Here is a 23,414-nt window from a genome sequence, read left to right as displayed (position 1 = left end):
TTACAGGTTCTCTATTATTCATGGGGAACACCCAGGAGCTCTCTGATTCAGGTTTACACTTTGAAAACAGAGGAAATAGAGATAAAGAAAAGAAAACATGTATTTAAAAAATATTCAAATGTACATTTTCAAAACATGAGGAATTGTAGTGCACAGGCAAAGTTTTTATCTGAAAGGAGATTTAGATATATATCAAAAAGAAAGGATGATGTCATGGTGTTGGCCTGAGGAATTAGAATTCCTGCAAGAATCCTATGTTGGTTTTCATCATTTGCACTCCAGTTCATACCAGCGATCCTAAGGAGATTTATACTGTGCTCCGGGTAGATGGTTTGATTCTAATCCATCCTTTTAAAGGCATTCTATTTCTTCATGGTCTTCCCAGGCAGTGCTAGTGGTAAAGAACCCGCCTGCCAATGCAGGAGACATAGGAGACGCAGGTTGGATCCCTGGGTTGGGAAGAGTCCTTGGAGAAGGGGGTGGCAACTCCAGTAGTCTTGCCTGGAAAATCCCACGGACAGAGGAGCCTGGCAGGCTACAGTCCATGGGGTTGCATAGAGTTGGACACAGCTAAGTAACTAACACTAACTATTTCTTCATGTTTTATTTTATTTTCATTTCTTCATGCTTTAGACACACCCCTGGATATATAGTCTCATCAGTCCACAGGGTTCTTTTTTTTTTTTTTTCTTCCAGTTTTATCAAGATATAACTGCCATCATATCTCAGAGGGTGAGATATTTGGATGGCATCACTGACTCAATGGATGTGAGTCTGAGCAAGCTCCGGGGGTTGGTGATGGACAGGGGAGCCTGCAGTCCCTGGCATTACAAAGAGCTGGACATGACTGAGCAACTGAACTGAACTGAACTGCCATACAGCACTGTATAAGCCTAAGGTGCCCAGCACAGTGATTTGACTTATATACATCATGAAATGTTTACCTCAGTAAGTTTAGTGAACATCTGTCATATAGAGACAAAATTAAAAAAATAGAAAAAAATTTTTCCTTGTGATGAGAACTCTGATTTACTCTTTTAACAGCTTTCATATATTCTGATTTACTCTTTTAACAGCTTTCATATATAACATACAGCAGTGTTCATTATATTGATCATGTTGTACATTACATCACTGCCACTTGCTGCTGTTGCTGCAGCTAAGTCGCTTCAGTCTTGTCCGACTCTGTACGACCCCATAGACGGCAGCCCACCAGGCTCCCCCGTCCCTGGGATTCTCCAGGCGAGAACACTGGAGTGGGTTGCCATTTCCTTCTGCAATGCAGGAAAGTGAAAAGTGAAAGTGACGTCGTTCAGTCATGTCCGAATCTACGGACCGCAGCCTACCAGGCTCCTCCGCCCATGTGATTTTCCAGGCAAGAGTACTGGAGTGGGGTGCCATTGCCTTCTCCGGATGAGCTTCTCCAGTCCCTGGAATTTTGCCTCAGGTGGTTTCTTGGCTGCTCCTCTTCTGATTAGCTACTTTGGAACTCAGGGAAGGTTATGAAGGCTGGAGTCAGGACTTAATGAAGCTCAGGTTCTTGATGTCTCATCACAGAGAGACCTTAGTGAGAAACAAAGTGATAGATAAGAAGTGGACTTATTTAGAGAGAAACACACTCCACAGGCAGAATGTGGGCCATCTCAGACGGCAAGAGTGGCCGCATTTCTAATTAGTGTTTTTGCTCTTCGGATAAATACTCAGGAGTGGAATGGCTGGATTGTATGGTAGTTCTATTTTCAATTTAATGAGGAACCTCTATACTGTTTTCCATAGTGGCTGTACCAATTCACATGCCCATCAATGGTGTACGAGGGTTCCCTTTTCTCCATGCCCTCACCCACACTTTTTATCTGTTGTCTTTTTGTGATAGTTATCCTGACAGGTGTGAGGTGATAGCTCACTGTGGTTCTGACTTGAATTTCCCTGGTGATTAGTGATGCTGAGCATCTTTTCATGTGCCTGCTGGCCGTCTATATGTCTACTGTGGGAAAACGGCTTTTCAGAGATTCTGCCCGTTTTTCAATTGGATTGTTTGTTTTTTTGATGTTGAGTTGTATGAGCCACAAGCCTTCTTTAAATTTGCCCCTTTCCTTCACTGCTGAACACCTGTCACTCACTCTCAGGGCAACGAGTACTTGCCTGTGGCCCAAACCCACTGCTTTCAGGGGCCTGGTGCCATTCTGTCTTTTATCTGACACCACAACAGGGTCAGCTCAGTGTTTTCCCTTTCCCCACTCAGTCTTATGAGATTAGGGTACCCATGAGGGCCCAGGGTGCAGTGGCTACAAACAGCAGCCTCCTTGATAGTATATGCAGCCTGTTGCTATACAGGTTGCCCTAAGGGAGCTTGGAGACAGACCTTTCCAGTGGACATTTATTACTGGCGTGCTGTCCCCAGTCCCAGGCCCCAGACGCGTCCATGGCACCTTTCCAAAGCCCCAGGGCACAGCAGCCAGGGTCCACGTTGGCCAATCATAATGTCCATCCGCACCAAGGTGCAGAACAAGGAGCATGTAATTGAGGCTCTCTTCAGGGCCAAGTTCAAGTTCCCTGGCCACCAGAAGATCCATACCTCCAAGAAGCGGGGATGTATTAAGTTCAATGTGGATGAATTTGGAAACATGTAGGCAGAAAAGTGGCTTATCCCTGATGGCTGTGGGGTCAGATACATCCCGAGTCATGGCCCTCGGGATAAATAGAAGGCCCTGTACTCATGAGAGCCTTGATGCTGTCCCCTCCTTACACATACCCACCAATAAATCCTACTTTCCTGTCCAAAAAATGGCGGTGGGGGCGGGAAGGGGCAAATAGCAATTAAATGACAAAAATAATTGCATAGAGGACTCCCCTGGTGGTCCAGTGGTTAAGAATCTGCCTGCCAGTGCAGGGGACATGGGTTCAGTCCCTGGTCCGGGAAGATCTCACATGCTGCAGAGCAACTAAAGCCTGTGCGCCACAGCTGCTGAAACCTGTGCCCTAGCACCCGTGTTCTGCAACAAGAGAAGCCGCCACAATGAAACCTGAGCACTGCAACTGCGTAGTAGGCTCTGCTCACCACAACTAGAGAAAGTCCACGCACAGCAACAAAGAATCAGCATATCCAAAAGAGTGAAAAATAAATAAATAAATAAATTTTAAAGATGGAGAAGGCTAGTGAGACAGCCTGAAGTGTGGGTTTGGCAGGGCTGAAAAGTGCTCCAGCCTAGCCTCTGAGAGTCGGCCTAGGAGCCCTGGAGTGTTAGTATGAGACGTCAGCGCTCGGACCTTGGAGGGCACTGGCTACCTCGACAGGTTACGCTGTGGGGGATGGGAGAGCGCGTCTGCTGCTGTCAACACCGAGCCTGGCCAGGGTTAGCTGGGGTTGCAGCTTTTGCTTTCTCTCTCCCCTAGACTGGGTTTCAGCCTCAGATATGCTTCCCTGAGATTACACTGGTCTCTGATATCAGCCCTGCCCATCCCTGAACTTCAGTCCCACCTCTGAAAGAGGAGCCAGTCTCACCCCAGATGTGTTGCATCTTGCTTGCTACATTCTCTAGGGGTGAGTTTATCAAGGGCCACCTTTGCCTCATTTCCTGGTATTAAATGCCTCGCCAATCCGTCCTCAACCCATTGTGATTTGATTTCTAGACTTCCCTGGCCTTGTCTCACTGGCTGAAACTTCTGGGGTGCCCAGCACTGACCCCCAGTTGCCTTGATTTTTCTTTAATATCCCACGTGTCACCAATGTTGCCTGCAAATTCTTCTCTCTTGGCTTTCTCAGCACTCGTCTTCTCCTCTTTCTCCCTCTCTGTCCACTCCTTCTTCCTCTGTCCATCTGAACTGTTATGCTCCTCATAGCCTCCTGCCCAGGCTCCTTGTCACTTGTCTTCTCAGGAGGGTCTGTACCCCACCCCTGACTCTATCAGGGGATGATGACTCCAGTCCCTCTGTTCCTCAAGAGCTCTGTGTGCAGCTGCCCATCAGGGCCCCCCTCCACCGGGATGTCACACAGATACCTCGAACCCCGTAAGATCAAAATTGAACTCCTCAGGGGCATCATCTGGCCCGTGCCGACCTCTCTGGCCTCACACTCTCTCCCTGTTGCTGTAAGGTGTAGCAGTACTGGATTATGGTGGCCTTGCGTGCATACACAAAGTCGCTTCTATCGTGTCCGACTCTTTGGGGCCCTATGGACTGAAACCCACCAGGCTTCCCTGTCCATGGGATTCTCCAGGCAAGAATACTGGAGTGGGTTGCCATGCCCTCCTCCAGGGGATCTTTCCGACCCAGGGATAGAACCTGTATCTCTTACATCTACCTGATTGGTAGGCGAGTTCTTTACCACTAGCGCCACCTGGGAAGCCCACTGGGCTTACAGCTAATGAACCTATTTCCAGGGCAGGAATTGAGATACAGACATGTGGATCCAGGGCAGTGGGGGGGAGGGGACAGGGGACAAGCTGGGAGGTTAGGATTTACATAGATACATTGTTGCTAAATCATGTCCAACTCTTTTAGGACCCCATGGACTGTAGCCTGCCAGGTTCCTCTGTCCATGGGATTTCCAGGCAAGAAATACTACAGCGGGTTGCCATTTCCTTCTCCAGGGGATATTCTCAACCCAGGGATCGAAACTGTGTCTCCTGCATTGGAGGCTAATTCCTTCCCCTCTGAGTCACGAGGGGAGTCCATACATACACTACCATGTATAAAATAGATAGCTAGTGAGAACCCACTGACAGGGAGCCCAGCTCCGTATTTGGTGATGACCTAGAGAAGTGGAGTAGGAGGGAGGTCCAAGAGGGAGAGGATATATGTGTACACAGGCCTGAAACCTGTTGTTTCAGAGCATGAAAACATGATTCAGAACAGAAACTAATACAATGTTGAAAAGCAACTATGGAGTATTTTTTTTTAAATGTATAGGAGGAAACAATGCTTTTCAGACCCTTGTTACAGCCGCGTGGCATAGTATCACAGTGATTCCATCTCTTTATGTTCAGAAAGCATCAGCACAAGCTCTGTAGAAACTCTGGGATACTTCGGAATCCTGTTTCCACACAATGGCAGAGCCCAGTAAAAGGGCTGCAAGCTTGCGGGCCTACAAGGCCAGGTGTTTTTTGTGTGAGTGAAAGTGATGGTGGGGGAGTGGTGAACTGGAGAACACACGCCCTGCCTCAAAACAGAGGACAGTCCCATTCTAGCTTCAACCAGGTAATAGGCTTACGTAAGTGTTGTCACAGTTTTGAGTTTTCTTTCTTTTTGTAAATCTTGTGTTGTTTTTTATTTTTATATTTAATTTAAAATTAAAAAAATTTTTTTGGCTGTGCTGGGTTTTCACTGCTACATGTGGGCAACTAGTTGCAGCAAGCTAGTTGCGGAGCATGGGCTTCTCACTGCGGCGGCTCCTCTTGGTGCGGAGCACGGGCTCTAGAGCGCCTGGGTCCAGTAACTGACGCTTGCAGGCTTCACTAGTTGTGGCACATGGGCTTTGTTGCCCTGTGACATGTGGAATCTTCCTGGACCAGGGTTAGGACCTGTGTCCCCTACGTTGGCAGGCAGATTCTTAACCACTGGACCACCAGGGAAGTCCCTGAGTTTTTGAGAAAATCTAGAAATCTGGATTTTCATGTGAAAGTTAGTTGGAAACTAATTCAAAATTTACAAGATACTATGTGAGCCAACTAGTTTTTAAAAAACATTGTACCGCTCAAACAAAACACACATGTGGGCCATATATCCAGCCCACAGGCTGTATGTCCGTGAACTTCCCTTGTAGCTCAGTCGGTAAAGAATCTGCCTGCAATGCAGGAGACCCAGGTTCGTTTCCTGGGTTGGGAAGATTCCCTGGAGAAAGAAATGGCAACCCACTCCAGTATTCTTGCCTGGAGAATCCCATGGACAGAGGAGCCTGGCAGGCTACGGTCCATGGGGTCGTAAGAGTCGGATACAACTTAGTGACTAAACGACCACCAACCCACCACAGAGACTGTGGCAACTGCAGCCTTTGGAGTCAAACTGAAGCCAACTCAAACACTGACTCTGCTACTCTGAGTGTCTTTGGGCAGATCATGTAACCTCTCCAACGTCCTCATCTGTAGAATAAGGATAACAGTAGTTCTCTCACAGAGTTGTCATGAGGATAAGAGAAGATATTTTGTTTTCTTTTGTTTTCTTGGCAGTGTCTTGCAGCCTGTGGGATCTTAGTTCCCTAATCAGCGATCAAACCCACACCATGGCCGTGAAAACATGGAGTCCTGACCACTGGACCACCAGGGAATTCCCAAGACAGGTTTTCAAATTTTATTTTTTCTCTTTATTTTTTAAAATTAATTTTTATTGGAGTATAGTGGCTTTATCATGTTGTTAGTTTCTACTGTGCAGTAAAGTGAGTCTGTTTTACATACGCATGTGAGTGTGTGTGGTGGCTCAGTTGTGTCCTGCAGCCTCCAGGCTCCCCTGTCCATGGGATTCTCCAGGCAAGAATACTGGAGTGGGTTGCCATGCCCTCCTCCAGGGCATCTTCCCAACCCAGGGATGGAACCCGAGTCTCCTATGTCTCCTGCAATCCAGGCGGATTCTTTACCTGCTGAGCCATTGGGGAGGCCCTCACATATACATATATCCCCCCTTTTGGATTTATTTCCCATTTAGATCATCACAGAACACTGAGTAGGGTTTCCTGAACTATATACCATAGGTTCTGAATAGTTAACTATTTTATGCATAGTATCAATACTGTATATACGTCATTCCCAACCTCCAAGTTCATGCCACCCTCCCTCTTTCCCCACCTTCGTGTCCATGTGTTTGTTCTCTACGTCTGTGTCTATTTCTGTTTCGCAAATAAGATCATCTGTACCACCTCTTTAGATTCCACATATATGCATTAATATACGATGTTTGTTCTTATCTTTCTGACTTCCTTCACTCTGAATGACAGTGTCTAGGTCCATCCACATCTCTACAAACAAGACAGATTGTTATAGCATATTTTAAACATTTACATTGAAAGAATGAAAACATTTTAAGACATACAACATGATGCTATTTAACTGTGCTATCCACGGACCTGCCTTTCCCAGGGCACAGAAAACCCTTCTCTATTTCTTCTCTCTGTTTGCCTGATGACGTCGTTTCACCATCTCATGCTTCAAAATTCAGCTTCTCTGCTGTGAATCCTTTGACCTCCTCGTGAAGACACTTTGAACAGATTTCTGTAGCTGCGTACTTCTATTATTGTGATTTGGAATTGGTGGTGCTGTTTGAGGGAATGCCCTGAGGAAGAGGATTGTGTAAACACTTATCTGTCACCCCAGCACCTGGCAGTGAGCCTGGCAAGCAGTAAGATGCTAAGTGAATGGATGGAGGGATGGAAGGATGAGAAGCGTTCTGCCAAGGACAAAGTTTTTAAAACGAGACCAACCCAGGGGGGCGGGGCTCCCTGGTGGGGGTTAGGATTCTGGGCTTTCACTCCATGGTCCGGGTTCAATTCTTTTTTGGGGAACTGGGATCCTGCAAGCTTCAGGTTGTAAGGAGCCTCCCCTGTAGGGTAGGTGATTAGGGAGCTATGTCCGCAGCTTTGCACTTCCCTGGATCCTGGCCAGCATTCTGCTCTAAGGCTCAGCTGGTGCTTTCAGATGGGACAGCCTCACTTCTTTTTGGTGAAATTCCTCCCCGTCTTCAAGCTTGGTTTAAGAGCAACCACCATCTGTGGTATCTGGACACAGTCACACAAAGCTCAGAGTTGGCATGGGAGAAGCAACAACCGGAAACAGGAAATGTCTTTACCCTCATGCTCTCTTCTCCCTCCCTTGTAATATCTGAAAACAAGAACAGCTCTCCTGAAGCTGTGGTTGGCCAGCCGTGAAAAGCAAGCACAGGCTTTGAGTGGAAGTCAGGACAAGACTGCTGTCTGGATGAGGAACTCTTGTTGGCTATTGTCTCTCTCATAGTGGTTGGTTGTGAGACAAGGTTCTTTGACTGGGAGTGAAGAAGCCACTGTAGCTTCCCCGGGCTTTTCCAAAGCTTCCCCACAAAAGTTACAGAGCAGCCAGGCCAGGTCTAGACAACCCTGTCATTAGAGATGTTTATTCCTGAGGCCAGGGCAGACAGAATTAATGGATCACATGACTCCTTCCCACAAGCCAGAGAAATTGTTCATCTCGATGTAGCAATCCAGGCAGCTGCAATCAATTGTCTGGTGTTGGTGCATGCCATCAAACCTATTTACCATTTCATCTTTTAAAAATGTTTTTTAACTTAATTTTATATTGGAGTAGAGTTGATTCACAATGTTGTATTGGTTTCAGGTGTACAGTAAAGTGATTTAGTGATAGATAGATTAGATATATACAGATTCCTTCTTTTTCAGATTCTTTTCCCACATAGGTTATTACAGAAGGTTGAGTAGAGTTTCCTGTACTGCATAGTTGATTGTTGATTATCTGTTTTGTATGTGGTAGTGTGTGTATGGCTTTTCATCTTATTGCATGCCAGGCCCACTGCTAGGAGATACAGAGATGAGTAAGTAATAGTCCTGCCCGTAAGATGTGGGTAGAGTTTGGGAGGAGACAAACCCATGAACACATATTTATAACTAGGTGAAATCTAAAACAGGGTTAGAAGCATGAAAACAGTCTTGTGGAAGCATATGCTGCTGCTGCTACTGCTAAGTCACTTCAGTCGTGTCCGACTCTGTGCGACCCCATAGACGGCAGCCCACCAGGCTCCCCCGTCCCTGGGATTCTCCAGGCAAGAGCACTGGAGTGGGTTGCCATTTCCTTCTCCAATGCATGAAAGTGAAAAGTGAAAGTGAAGCTGCTCAGTCGTATCCGACTCTTAGCAACCCCATGGACGGCAGCCTACCAGGCTCCTCCGTCCATAGGATTTTCCAGGCAAGAGTACTGGAGTGCTGGGCAATTACTAATTCTGCCTAGAAGTGTGGTGCAGAGGTGGATCTTGAAGGATGAACAGGAGTTTACTAAGGCTAAGCAAGGTGGGAAGGGTAGTCCTGGTACAGGACTAAGATTTACCGAGGCTTGGAATCCAGCAAACACTGGAATGGATGTAAGCTATGGCCAGAGTAGGAAGGATTTTTCCTGTATCTCTGTAAGCCATAGATAATGTCATCTGTAAAAATAACAGTGCCTACTTCATAAGGTTGTGGTGAGGATTGACTAAGATAATACGTAATACTCTCACACAGTGCCTGGTTCAAGGAAAGTCAGGTCCTGTTGATGTCTCCAGAATTCCAAGGGGAGGAATTCCCTGGTGGTCCAGTAGTTAGGACTCCATGCTTTCACTTCAGAGGGCCCAGGTTCAATCCCTGGTCGGGGAACTAAAATTCCACAAGCTTACAACTTTAAAAGTCAACTACTTAAATTTAAAAAAAAAGTAGAAGAACATCATCAGATTAAAAAAATTTTTTATTTTCTATGACTAAAATGCATGTTTATATTAAAAGAATTAAAAATATAAAAGAGAAAGAAGAAAAGAAAACCAATCTGAGGAGTATAACCTGGGAGATGGTCTTCCAGAAAGCTCTGAAGATTGTCCTACCTTTATATAAATTTTTGAGACAAAATGTTATACATCAAAATACTGACAGTTTACATAGTGCAGGAGGGCTAGTCGTGGGTTAGTGTGACCCCTTTACAGGACTGAGAAAGAAAGGTCTCCTAAGGAGTTACCTTGCTGGTGTCAGGAGAAAAGTGCTTTTTTTTCTGGAGGAGGTAGGGGTTGAACAGGCATTGCTGGGTCTTCTAAGGGGATCTAGTTAACGTCTTACACAGCTTCTTAATGCACAGTAAAGAGCAAGGGGTAGTGGCTCAAATGGGCAGAGAGAGAATTTTATGTTTAAAAATGTTCTTACCCTGACTTAAAAATAATCTTATTTCATCAGAGAAGGGGCCTCTCCCCGAGTGGGGACTGAGGGCTCCAGCTCCAGGACAAGCCACACCCTGTCCCATTTTCAGAGATGGACCTTGGCCCTCCGCCTTTCAGTCTTAGTTCTTTATCTGGAAACGATTCTAAGATTTCAGCTGATGACTTCCCTGGTGTTCCAGTGCTTAAGACTCCCTGCTCCCAATGCAGGAGGCACGAGTTCCATCCCTGGTCAGAGAGCTAAGATCCCCCTTGGTGCAGGGAGCAACCTTTAAAAAAAAAAAAGTAGTGTGGACTTCTCTGATGCCTCAGTGGTGAAGAATCTGCCTGCTAATGTGGAGGACAGCAGTTCGATCCCCAGTCCAGGAAGATTCCACCTACCTTGGGGCAACTAAGCCTGTATACCACAAATGCTGATTCTGAGCTCTGGAGCCCTCAAGCCACAGGTGCTGAAGCCCATGTACCCTACAGCCTGTGCACAACAAGAGAAGCCACTGCAATGAGAAACTCTTGAACCATGACAAAGAGTAGCCCCTGCTCTTCACAACTAGAGAAAGCCTGTGCACTGCAACAAAGACCCAGCACAGCCAAAATAAAATTAAAAAAACAATTAATTTAATTTTAAAAAAGAGAGATTTCAGCTGGACACCACCCTTTCCTCACTGCAGCTTACCTAACTGGGCCAAGTTTTCTTGCAGGCAGGAGATAGATGGGCCTCTGGGCTAGAGAGCTGGTGTTTGTCAAGTGGAGTAAAATAGAAGTTTTGTTCTCACCCAGATACTCCCAAGGACAAAGCAGGTGGCAAAAGCTGAGCTTTGCTAAAGTTAGGAGACAAGGTACCCACTTCTCAGGTCAAGGAAGACGTTCCTGTCTGAACATGTGCAGGAAGGCTTCTTGGGGGTCCAAAAGAGAGGAAGCCTCACCCCATAATAAGTGTGGAAATGTATCCACAGGCTTCTGTGGCGGGATCCATCCTAGCAAAAAGTTGTGCATGCATCTTGGGGAGAGTCTAAGGACCAGTCAGTTGTGAAAAAAGAAATAAGACATTCGACTAAAAGTGAACAAAGACCCGGCTTCCCAGGTGGCGCTCGTGCTAAAGAATCTGCCAGCTAATGCAGGAGACCGGGGCTTGGGTTTGATCCCTGTGTTGGGAAGATCCCCTGGAGTAGGAAATGGCTGCCCACTCCAGTATTTTTGCCTGGAAAATTCCATGGTCAGAGGAGCCTGGTAGGCTACAGTGCACAGGGTCACAAAGAGTCAGACATGACTGAACACACACACACACACACACACACACCTGGAAGGACTGTCTGATATAAGGGGCTTAAAGCTCTTCTTACTGCACTCCTTATTCCGGACATCTGTATTCCTGCCCTGCTTCTGACATAAATAAGCTGTTTCTTTGTGTGCCCTCCCATACTTTGTGCTGTGTCTCTAATAATACGCTTTGTATTTGTTTTGCAGCGTTTGCCTCCTTGAAACATTTTTGCTTCCAATTGGGGTAAGAATCACAGAACTTTGCTTCTAGTCTCCACCTCTGGTGGACTGGCTATCCCTGGACAGGAAAACAAAATCCTGCTGCAAGACTATGGTCCCTCTGAAAGCAGTAGAAAGGGGAGGGAACCAACCCAGGGGCTTGTATGTTTCACGTACTATTTCCTATCTCTAGGAAGACTTGGGTTGGGAAGATTTGCTGGAGAAGGGATAGGCTACCCACACCAGTATTCTTGGGCTTCCCTTGTGGCTCAGCTGGTAAAGAATCTGCCTGCAATGTGGGAGACCTGGGTTCGATCCCTGGGTCGGGAAGATCCCCTGGAGAAGGAAACAGCTACCCACCCCAGTATTCTGGCTGGAGAATTCCATTGACTGTATAGTCCATGGGGTCACAAAGAGTCAGACACAACTGAGTGACTTTCATTTCACTTCAGGAAGAGCTGAGGATGGTGATGGCTGTTTGGGGTGCAGGCATCCTTCAGTCTACCGTATCTAGCTAGCATCTACCTTGTCTCAGCCTGGGGCTCCTTTTGGCTCAGGGGAGGTAGGTGAAAATTAATAAGCCAGCAACGAGCTCACACATAGCCATGATGGCCAGAAATGGAGCCCCCATCACCCCAAGAATTAGGTTTATGGGTCATGGCACAAGGCTTGCCTTTAGAAATCCAGTCAGCTGCCCTGTTGTCAGGGAAGGTAGCCTTTCCTGGTTTAGCTCCTTCCAGACCTGGCCAGGCTCCTGAATTTGTGCCCTTAGAGCTCCACAGCTTGTCTCCTCTAAAGCACTTTCTGCAGTTGAAATCTTGCATGGATTAGTAGGACTGTTTGATGTCTCTCCCCCACCATTCTACAAACTACAGCCCACACCACCCCTTTGTTTCCTCATTGCTGTCAACTTGAAAAAAACGCACAACATTAGAACTGTGAGTTGGGTTTATTCAGTTTCTTACTGAGCTCTAAGAAATTGTTCTGAAGAGGCAACGGAGAAACCAGGATGTATGTGAGTTTTTCTGTATGTCCAGGACTATACTAGGGGGTTGGGTGGGGTGGGGAGGGAGGAGTTCTGGAAACACAATCAGTTCAGTTCAGTTGCTCAGTCGCGTCCGACTCTCTGTGACCCCATGAATCGCAGCACGCCAGGCCTCCCTGTCCATCACCAACTCCCGGAGTTCACTCAAACTCACGTCCGTCGAGTCAGTGATGCCATCCAGCCATCTCATCCTCTGTCGTCCCCTTCTCCTCCTGACCCCAATCCCTCCCAGCTTCAGTATCCTATCACAATAGTGTTAAAAAGTATATATATATATATTGCCTGCCATTCCAGTTCTATAAGGCCACTAGCCACTAATCAGTCACCCAATGGAAAGAAAAACATCTAGTTAAGGGACTTCCCTGGTGATTCAGTGGTTAAGACTCCTGGTTTCCACTGCAGAGGGTGCAGGGAAGTTCTACATCCTTTGAGGTGTAGCAAAAAAAAAAAAAAAAAAGAAACAGGTAAAGAAACAGTCAAACATAAGAAAATTAACAGCAAACCACAAAAAACAGGGTGATTTGAGTACTCGCAGAGTCAGACATGACTCACTGACACAACAGCAACTCTTCAGTGTATGGGAAGACACAAGAACCTGAGATCACTGAGATTTTTCCCTAAATGATCTCAACTATCTGGGGCTGGGGTTCAAAGCACAGAAGGCCCTTCAGGATACTGCCCTAGGGTGGATGGTGAGTGACTGTAGCTGCTAATGGCTTGATCCCTACAGAACTGGAATGGCAGGCAACATTTTTTTTTTTTTTCTCTTTACATTGCAGTGTTTCCAGGACCTCTCCTGTCCACAGTCCCCGACATACAAGGGGCATTCAACCAATGCACTGATAAGGAAGAAAGTCAAGTAGTACTATTCTCTTTTACAGTCAATAAAACAGGGCCAGATAGAGATCCAACAGCCTTCTGCCCCTATTTCTGTAGTAGGAGCACCAAAGTAGGGCCACACTTAAGGGCCTCCCAGGCCCTCCACCATCTCCTCCTCCTCCTCCTCCTCTGCTCCTCCAAGGGCACTGCAGAGCCATGACCCAGCCCCAGAAACAGATTAGCTTCCCAGGAAAAAGATTCTGTGGGCAGAAGGGGAACAAGTGACAGTCTATTCATTACAATAATAGCATTTACAATATATCAGACATTGTGCTTTCCGAGCAACTCTTTGAGTCACATTCTATTAGCACCATCCTTTTAAAGATGATGAAACGGAGGCCCCAAGAGCCAAGTGGCATGCCCAGAACCTAGGTGATGGAATTAAGCCAGTAGAACTGGAGGCTGCACTTTTATCCACCGAGTCGCTCTGTCGCAGGGCAGAACATCAGCACAGACATCAGAAGTCGTGTGTTTTCCAGCTCGGCTTTGAATGCCTGATTGTTCTTGTCTCTTTATGGGTAAATTGGAATCCTTAACAATAACTAGCTTATAAAGTTGTTGGGAGATTAACCCACGTGGAGTTTAGTACAGCGCCCAGCACATAAGTGATCAATGAATGTTAATTATTGATATTCTCCTACTGTTATGGGGTTTTCGGGGCCTGGGAAGGAGTGCCAGCCGATATCCTGGCACAGTTTGCAGGCGAGGTCACTTTGTAAGTCAGGGGTTTCGAGGATGGGGGGGCCCGCCTGCCCTTCCTAGCCCAGAGGGGGAGGGGCTGAGAGGAAGGAGGGGCTCACCAGTCCTGGCTCCGTCCCGCCCACTTTAAAAAAAAAATAAAAAAAAAGACGCTGAGCGCAGGCGCAGAAACATGAACCTTCTGCCTTGCGCCAACGCTGCAAGGAACCCGCAAGCATGGAGGGGCGCGCGAACTCCCCGGGCGAGCCCCGCGCCTGGCCCACCCGGTCCGTGCTGTGCCGCGGCTGCGTGGAGCCACTCGTTTTCCTCGCCAACTTCGCCTTGGTCCTGCAGGGCCCGGTCACCACGCAGTACCTGTGGCACCGCTTCAGTGCAGACCTTGGCTACAACGGCACCCGCCACAGGGGCAGCTGCAGCAACCACAGCGTGAACCCCATCGCGCAGGTAGGGGCCGCGCGCGTGGACGTGGGCCGGGGGAGGGGTGCGGAGAAGCGAGGAGCGTGGCAGGGGCGGGGCCTGGGTAAAGACTGGGGACGGCCGCGGGGGTTAGGATCTTGGGTGGTGGGCGGGGCGGGAGCAAAAGTTGGAGTCTGAGAACTTCGGTGTCGAGATGCTTAAAGCTGATGCAGATAAAGCGAGCTTTGAGGGTTAACAAGGGGGTATTTTCTGAAAAAACAAAATGCACAACTTAAAAAGATGAGAGTTTTTTCAATTTTATGTTTGGCTATGCTGGGTCTTCATGGTTGCCCCGACTTTTCTCCAGTTGTGTCAAGCGGGGGCTACTCTCTAGATGCAGAGTCCTGGGCCTTCTCACTGAGGCGGCTTCCCTTGTTTGGGGACAGGGGCTCTAGAGCACAGCTCAGTAGTTGTGGCACACAGGCTTGGTTGGCCTGCAGCGGGTGGAATCTTCCCCGACCGGGAACCGAACCTGTGTTTCCTGCACTGGCAGGTGAATTCTTTACCACTGAGCCACCAGGGAAGCCCTGAAAATTGTCTTGTTTAGCTAACTTTCTGAGGACTCAAGCCCTGGGGGCAGTCTCTCAGACAGCTCCGAAGGACTGCTCCTGAGAGATAAGGGAGGAGCCAGGATATATAGGAGTTTTGTGATAAAAACCAGGTTGGAGGAACATCAAAAGATTACAAATGAAAAAAAAAAAGTTACAAATGATAAGTGTTAGTCACTCAGTTGTATCTGACTCTTTGCAACCCCATGGACTGTAGCCCACCAGGCTCCTCCATCCATGGGATTTCCCAGGCAAGAATACTGGAGTGGGTTGCCATTTCCTTCTCTAGGGGATCTTTCCAACTCAGGGATTGAACCCTGATATAGCAGCAGCATTTTTCATTCACAGTGGTAAAAGTAAGGAATGGATCCTACAAATTTCCCATACCCTCTCCAACATCCATACTAAACTTCTCTTGAGGTTTAGGGCTTCAGAGAAAGTCCAGATCCCTGTATCTCCCAGGTTGGTGACAGTGTGGGGGGTGGGCAGCCCAGAGTGAGGGATAGCTCTCCCCGTCCCCATAATACAACTCTCGCCCCCACAGGAAGTGGAGACACTTACCTCCCACTGGACCCTCTACATGAACGTGGGCGGCTTCCTGGTGGGACTCTTCTCGTCCACCCTGCTGGGCGCCTGGAGTGACTGTGTGGGCCGCCGCCCACTGCTGGTGCTGGCCTCCCTCGGCCTGCTGCTGCAGACTGTGCTGTCCATCTTTGTGGTTCAGCTGCACCTCCACGTTGGCTACTTGGTACTGGGCCGCATCCTTTGTGCCCTCCTTGGCGATTTCAGTGGGCTCCTGGCCGCTGGCTTTGCCTCCGTGGCTGATGTCAGCTCCAGCCGCACCCGTACTATCCGAATGGCCCTGTTGGAAGCATGCATTGGGGTGGCAGGAATGCTGGCGAGCTTCACTGGTGGCTCCTTGCTCCAGGAGCAGGTTTATGTCAACCCCTTCTGGCTTGCCTTGGCCTTGCTGACCGTCATGACTCTCTATGCAGCATTCTGCTTTGGTGAGACAGTGAAGGAGCGGACACCTACCCGTCTCTTCACACTCCGTCACCACCGATCCATCATCCAGCTCTATGTGACCCAGGCCCTGGAGAAGTCCAGGAAGCACTTAGCCCTGTACTCAGTGGCCATCTTCGTGATGATCACAGTGCACCTTGGGGCCCAGGACATCCTGACCCTCTATGAGCTGAGTGCACCCCTCTGCTGGGACTCTCGGCTGATCAGCTACGGTTCTGCAGCTCAGCAGCTCCCATACCTCACCAGTCTGCTGGGCCTGCGGCTTCTGCAGTACTGCCTGGCCGACACCTGGGTGGCTGAGATCGGCCTGGTCTTCAATATCCTGGGGATGATGGTCTTCGCATTTGCTACCATCACACCCCTCATGTTCACAGGTAAAGTGTATGGGTTCAGCGACAGTTTGTTTCAGAATTACTGGGTGGCCACGTGCTGTCCCCAAATGCAGTTCATGCCCATGTCTTTGGAAACATCACTGTGGCCCTCGCCTGCACTGGAGGACAAATGACTAAGAAATGTCATTAAAAAAAAAAACAACCCACCTGTTATACAGAAAAGATAGACCTTCAGTAGCCAAAGTAATTAATTCACATTACCAACCATAAATATTGTAAGATAGAGCCAAAGACAATAGTATTGCTTGTACACTAATTGCTTCACTCCTCCCTCCCCTGGTGCTTTTAAGCAAAGTCCATGCTGTTAATGCCTTAATGCTCATTTCTCTGATAAGGATCACAGGACCTTGGGTTTTTTTTAAAAAGCCAGCCTTCTCAGACCACAGCTATCAGATTCCTGCTTGTGTTAGTTCTTCTTTTCATTTTTTTTTTGGTTGGAGGGGACAGCTGAAAATGAGGAAGTTCACTTTCCTGAATGAACAGATTTAATAGAGCCTGAAAATGTGTACAGTCAGCCACTTAGTAATCACAGATTAAAACAAAGATTTTTTTTAATGTTTGGCATGGAGGCACACGGGCTTTCTCTTGTTGCTGCACATGGGCTCTGGAGTTCGAGGCCTCAGTTGCTGCAGCACTTGGCCCTCTCTAGTTGCAGCACGCAGGCTTAGTTGCCCCGAGCCATGTGGCATCTTAGTTCCCCAACCAGGGATCGAACCTTCGTCCCCTGCATTGGAAGGTGGCTTCTCAACCACTGGGCCACCAGGGAAGTCCCAGTAATCACAGACTTCTTAATGTGGCTGCTCCTCCGGACAGTGCAGCTGATGAGGGCCAGGCACCTTTCCTTCTACACACAGCATCCTCCATGCACATCTTCCGTGTGCTGGGCTCAGCGCCTTCAGGGCTGCAGAGATGATGAAGGCACTGTCATTGCTCAGGGATTTGGGGGTGCCTGTCATCTTCAGGGGCTCTGGGGGCGGGGCCTCGTCGTGTGCCCACTTTGGAGGCTCCGCTGTCCTTGAACAGTTTGCAGTTTTGCTGAGGAGGTGACAGCTGCACAAGGAAGAGAAACAGTCCCTAAGGAAACAGTGTGAGCCTGTGAGTCACTAAGTGTCCAGTGAAAAGGAAGTCGCATTTCCTGTGTGCTTACTGTGCGCCCTCATGGTCTGCTTCCTCCTCAGGGAAGTTCTTCCAGTGTCTAACCTGTGTCCCTCATGGCGTGGACACAAGAGCTCTGCTGCATCTCACTGGGGCATCCCCTCCCCCAGCCCATTCTCTCGATCTTTCCTTCTTTCTCCCCAGGGTACGGGCTCCTTTTCCTGTCCTTGGTCGTCACCCCTGTCATCCGGGCCAAGCTATCTAGACTGGTGAGGCAATCGGAGCAGGGTGAGTATCAGGGTCAGCCCGCGTCTGGTTCCTCAGGCCAGTGTTGCCTAAACTGGGCCGAGGGCAGCCATGGGCTGGGAGGAGCTTACCTTCCTTCCTCCCACCCTGGAAAAGTAGCTAAGACAACTGCGTTGCTGTCCAAGCACCCAGGGCTGCCAGAGGACCACAGGGATTTGCATTTCCCGACCAAATCAGAGTTGGAATTTGCAGTCAGCTGCATGTGATTATGTTCTTTTGCTGGGCTTATGTTTTTAAGCCCAGCAGAGGATTTACCCTTTCCAGAATTCAGCTTTTCCATCTGCAAAATGGACGTGACCATGCCCAGGCCCCTGCTTTCCTGGGGTCACAGTGTCTAAGCTCGAAGGAGACAAAACAACTTGGTGACTTAGGTTTCATTGTTTCCGCATGGCAGATGAAACAAAGGCCCAGAGTGTTCAGTTGATTCACCTAAGATCACTCAGTAAGTGGTGGACCTAGGATGCACACCCAAGTGTGTTTTTAAGAGCACCAGGGCTTAGGATCTGTGTGTTTAGTCCTGGTTCTGTCACACCAGCTGTGTGATCTTGGTTAGGTCCCTTTCCCTCTCTGGGCCTGTTTCCTCATCTGTAACACGCGTGAATTGCTCTTGGTGACATCTGGAGGCCCTTCGAGCTTTGACAGTCTGATAGTTTAATCTCAACTTCTGTTAGGTTGAGCTTCAAAGCAAAAGTGAAATGAAAGTGTTAATCACTCAGTTGTATCTGACTCAGTTGTGTGCGACCCCCTGGACTGTAGCCCACCAGGCTCCTTTGCCCCTGAAGCTCTCCAGGCAATAGTACGAGTGGGTTGCCATTCCCTTCTCCCAGGGAATCTTCCTGACCCAGGAATCGAACCCGAGTCTCCCACACTGCAGGCAGATTCTTTACCATCCGAGTCACCAGGGAAGCCCAGGGTTGAGCTTACTTTGCAATTTGTGTTCTGTTGGCATATCTATAAAGAGTAGTTTCTCAGGTCACTGGGTCTTTAGATCACAGTCAGAAAACATCTGGCTTATCCTCCTTTTCCCTTCTACTCGGGAAAGAGGTTCTGGCGATGGCAGAGATTTTCGTGTCATATATCCCATCGTGGGTTCTGTTGTCTCCAGAACCATTCATTCACAACCATTCTGTTGTTTCCATTCCTTCACTCAGTAAGCCTTTTTCTAGCTCCTTCACTGTCCCCAGAGATGCCAAGAGGAACAGGAGAAAAGAACAGCCTTTGCTAACTGACTGCCTCTAGGAGGGCAGGCCCTGGCATAGCTGCTTTACCTGTGTATATAATGTTTCCAGCATTCCTAACAATCCACGAAAGGTAATGTCCTTGTTTAACAGAAGGCGGACAGAAACCCAGAAAGATAAATGACTTTTTCAGTGATCACACAGCTAATAAGTGTTGAAACTGAGAATTAACCCAGAAATTTATCCTGAACAGGTGATGATCCCAAAGGGGATAAACCCCACATGATTTTATCAGACTTTATCAGACTTCTTCGAGAAGACATCACATGTCCTTGTAATAGATTTAACAACAGCTGTTTATTTTATAGCACAGGTGCTCTCCATGTATGACCTCACTGAAGCCTTATCACACACAACACATGATGTAGGGTTTATAGGTGAGAAAGGTCAGACTCAGGTGAAGTGGCTTGCCCCCGATCACACAGCTGTTGGGTAGTAGTGCCAGAATTTGCATTTAGGGCTTTCAAATTGCTGTGTGGTATTTATTTCTTCACAGGAGCTCTCTTTTCTGCTCTGGCCTGTGTGAATGGCTTGGCCATGCTGATGGCCTCCGGCATCTTCAACTCGCTCTACCCAGCCACCCTGAACCTCATGAAGGGCTTCCCCTTCCTCCTGGGAGCTGGACTGCTCTTCATCCCGGCCATCCTGATGGGGTAATACAGAGCTGTGACTCACGGTCAGAATGGAGCCAATTACCTAAAGGGCTCCTCTTCCTCCTCCTCCCAACCTCCTCGTTTCTGGAGCTCTTCCCCTGTGGGTGTCTCTCTCCCCTTGCAGATGGTTGCCTAATTCTCCAGGGGCAAGGCAGAGGCCAGTAGGGGAAGGGACATGCTCACAGTGCTGCTTGGCAAGGCTGTGTTCTCGCACTCAGATCCCCTCGCCCCTCTCCATTCTCATTTTACAGATGCAACAACCGTGGCAGAAATGTGCTAAAGGGAAGCCTGGAGAGCTTCCTGGGATAGCTGTAGCTGGGCCTCATGCTCACCTGACCCACTTGCTTCTCTTTCCTCGAGCCCTCTGTTTTGTCTTCCACCTCTTAGCTTGGGGAGGGAGGGTTACCTGGACCAGCCCACCCAATAAAGCCCATGTCACTCCTCCAGGAGGTGAGGGTCCCCCCCATGTTGAGTCTGAACCCTCTCTCTGGTCTCTCACAGGATACTGGAAAGGGATAATCATCGCCCTGAATTCCAGGAGTTTTCCCAGAGCCCCTGATCTGCCTGGACCCAAGGACAGAGGGCAAGAGGAGCAACGTGAGTGCTGACCAACTGGAAGGAGACACATCTGGATCCCAGCCCTTAGCATAGCGGCAAAGCCCTCCAAAGGGCCATGTTCACCTCGGACAGGATGGTCAACCTGGACCAAGGCCCCTGCCTCATCCACAGCCATGCCACCCTATGACTCCCAGATCTTGAATTGTCATCCACTCAGGGCAGGTGGTGGGGGAGCCCCTATTTGGAACAGGGATCTGTTTACCCTTTAGGCCATGAATCACAGAACCCTCCAGGGGAGGGGAGAGGTCCTGATGGAGGGACCAGTTGAAGCCTGAGGGCTGGCACCTCTGCTTCCAACACAAACTGGGCAGCTCAGAGTGTTCAACTCATCACTCCTTAGTGATGAATATGGTACCTTTGGGGGAGGGACTTGGTGTCCCCTGGAGGGAGAATGCTGCTGTTTCTGGGTGGGAACTAATCTGCTGGGCTTAGCAGTGCCAATCATCATCAGTTCAGTTCAGTTCAGTCGCTCAGTTGTGTCAGACTCTTTGCAACCCCATGAACTGCAGCACACCAGGCCTCCCTGTCCATCACCAACTCCTGGAGTTCACTCAGACTCACGTCCATCGAGTCCGTGATGCCATCCAGCCATCGCATCCTCGGTCGTCCCCTCCTCTTCCTGCCCCCAATCCCTTCCAGCGTCAGAGTCTTTTCCAATGAGTCAACTCTTCGCGTGAAGTGGCCAAAGTTCTGGAGTTTCAGCTTCAGTATCAGTCCTTCCAAAGAAATCCCAGGACCGATCTCCTTTAGGATGGACTGGTTGGATCTCCTTGCAGTCCAAGGGACTCTCAAGAGTCTTCTCCAATACCATAGTTCAAAAGCATCAATTCTTCGGCACTCAGCTTTCTTCATAAGTCAGTATGATCACTCTGAAATGAACTTCCTGGCTCCCCCATGGCATTAGGCTATGGGGCCTTGTTTTCCCAGTTTGCCCACCATAGACCAGACAGCAGCAGCTTCTGGAAAGGACAGGAGCCCCCAGAGTTGCCATGAGATTGGTACTGGGCACAGCTGGCTCAGTCCTCATCTGACTGCCCATTGTCTTCTGAGCTTCTGGGAGGCAAAGCGCTGGCATGCTTGCATTAGGCCAGTGGAGAAGCTCTGGGCAGAGCCCTGGCTGCTCATTCCTCAGGGTCAGAGATCCACTCCCTGAAGGCACCTGTCCCAATCTTCCTGGCTACACCAGCCCAAGCAGAATCAATTTTTGCTACCACTCAGCTCTCTAACACCCCCCATCTCTAGCCATTTCAGCAGGGCCATGTGCTGACACCCTCCCTTGGGTACCTATAGGTCAACAGGAACCTGGAGATGGGCCCAGCCTCCCCATATGGTTCAGGAGGCCCAAGTCCCAGAGAATGCGAGGCCCATTTCTAGGGCTTTAGGGAAGCCTGAAATTGAAAGGCAGAATCAGATTGGGTCTTAAGGCACTGGCTTTGATGGGGACCATAAACCTCCAAGCAAATCAGATTAACACCCGACTCTTCAAAACAGAATTGGCCACAAGGCATAGTCCCCTGCTGGTATTCCCGCCCTCATTCTCTCTCACATCCCCTGCCAGCCAGTTTCCTGGTTAGAAATCACGCAGGTAAAATGAGGGTGGCCCAAGGCAAACCAAGGTCAGTTGTGGCCTGTTACCAGATTCCCATGTCACTGTTCCCTGTCGTGAGATCAAGTGAGGAGAGGCCCCTCTCCTGGCCCAGCGGTGTGGATGTAGGCAAAAAGGCTCTGGGTTGACCTCAGGCCTGGGATCTACTCCAGGTACCGCCTCTGACTCGTATGTGGCCTTCTGTGAAGGGCTAGCTCAGCGACACCCCCCAATTGTCTGGTCATGGTTCGACAAGTTAGGAAACACTAGATTAAATATTGTTCTTAGATCCTTCCTACCTCATACATTCTAAAATGGAATGCCTCTATTTGTGGGGCCCCAGGAAGGCTAAATGAGTTGGAGCTGGACTTTTGACTTTTGAGTGTTTCTTGGTCATGAGCAAGGTCTTGGTCTCGGAGAGGGGTGGGATGGGGTGAGGCTGACTCAGCCCCATAGTGGGGGCAGCAGTTACAGCCCATCCAAGCAGAAAACTCTGACCCTTCAAAACAATGTCAGAGCAGGCTGGGGGTGGGGGAAGGCTGTTTCTCAGCCCTCTGTCTCAGGAGAGGCTCTGTGAGGCCAGGCCTAGGTGGATGGTGAGGGCCAAGGTGCCCGCCCTGGCTGCGATTGGGGCAGTGGTTGGTTATGGCGAGGGAGGCAGGCCCCTGAATGCACTGGGCTGGCAGAGTGAGGGTTTTTATTTCAGCTGCTCCAGCAGGGCCTGGAGGCTGGGCTCTGATTCCCCAGAGAGAGGAGGCAGGCAGTGGAGGGTGTGCTGGGCAACCTCTCAGAGTACTGCTGGTGAGGGGCCTCCTGAGAGAGTGGAACTGACAGGGAACAAGAAGACAAGGCCTTCTCTGGAGGAGACTCATCACATTATATTGTTACTGCCTCTGCTCTTGGGGGCCACATCCGGTCTGCCTCGGTACCGTCCTGTCCAGGGCCTGACACTGGTGGGCGTTCATGAAGCATGAAGGAGAAAGGGTGAAGGGCACTCAGAGGACTGGCTAGTGTATCTGGCAGGGAGAGGAGTGGAAGGAAGGCGTTCCAAGCCTGGGGCGAGACCTTTGACTTTGTGTAGATGTGGCTGGGGAGCTCTGAGGGGCCTAGCTTGCATCTGTGGGAGGCAGCTCTGGGACCTGAGCCAGTTGTGAACGCACTGCCCTTGGGAGGGGAGGGGCTGGGCCGGTGCCCGCCGAGCCCATTAGCTGGAGCCTGCATTTATTGGCAGGAGATGCTCTCTACCCCTGGTGGAGAAAGGGGCCGAGGGACACTTCTGCTCGGTTATTTCTTTACAGCCTCTGGGTCAGGCGTCTGTTGTGAAAGCCTGTCCCCCATGGCTTGAGTCCTGGGGGGAAGAGGGAAGCTGGCCGTTCTGTAGAGCAACAGCCCTGCCCGGGATGCAGCCTCCTGGATAATTCTCAAGAGAGCAGTGCCCCTGGCCATGGACGGGGTGCCAGGAGGCCTGGTCTGCGTCTCTGGTGACTTGGGACACTGGGCACATCATTCAGGTCCTTCTCTGTCAGACAGAGAT

General features: G+C 49.3%; 1 protein-coding gene and 1 pseudogene across 2 annotated transcripts; both read left to right on the top strand.

Annotated features, from left to right (window-relative positions):
* The first annotated feature begins 2,237 nt into the window (after window positions 1–2,237).
* Window positions 2,238–2,362, top strand: LOC138084870 (small nucleolar RNA SNORA70; annotated as a pseudogene).
* An 11,820-nt stretch (window positions 2,363–14,182) lies between these two features.
* On the top strand, window positions 14,183–22,118 carry SLC46A1 (solute carrier family 46 member 1). 2 transcript variants are annotated; one of them, XM_068976736.1, is made up of 5 exons: window positions 14,183–14,410; window positions 15,515–16,367; window positions 17,685–17,768; window positions 19,521–19,677; window positions 20,179–22,118. In XM_068976736.1, the coding sequence occupies exons 1-5, from the start codon at window positions 14,183–14,185 to the stop codon at window positions 20,234–20,236; spliced, it is 1,380 nt and encodes a 459-aa protein (XP_068832837.1). In that variant the 3' UTR covers window positions 20,237–22,118. The 2 variants fall into 2 exon arrangements, with proteins under 2 accessions (XP_068832837.1, XP_068832838.1); XM_068976737.1 differs by lacking the exon at window positions 17,685–17,768.
* Window positions 22,119–23,414: the final 1,296 nt, after the last annotated feature.

This window comes from Capricornis sumatraensis, chromosome 8, assembly GCF_032405125.1.
Source record: "Capricornis sumatraensis isolate serow.1 chromosome 8, serow.2, whole genome shotgun sequence".
In the NCBI taxonomy this organism is placed as follows: Eukaryota; Metazoa; Chordata; class Mammalia; order Artiodactyla; family Bovidae; genus Capricornis; species Capricornis sumatraensis.
This window is presented reverse-complemented; position numbering and strand designations above follow the sequence as displayed.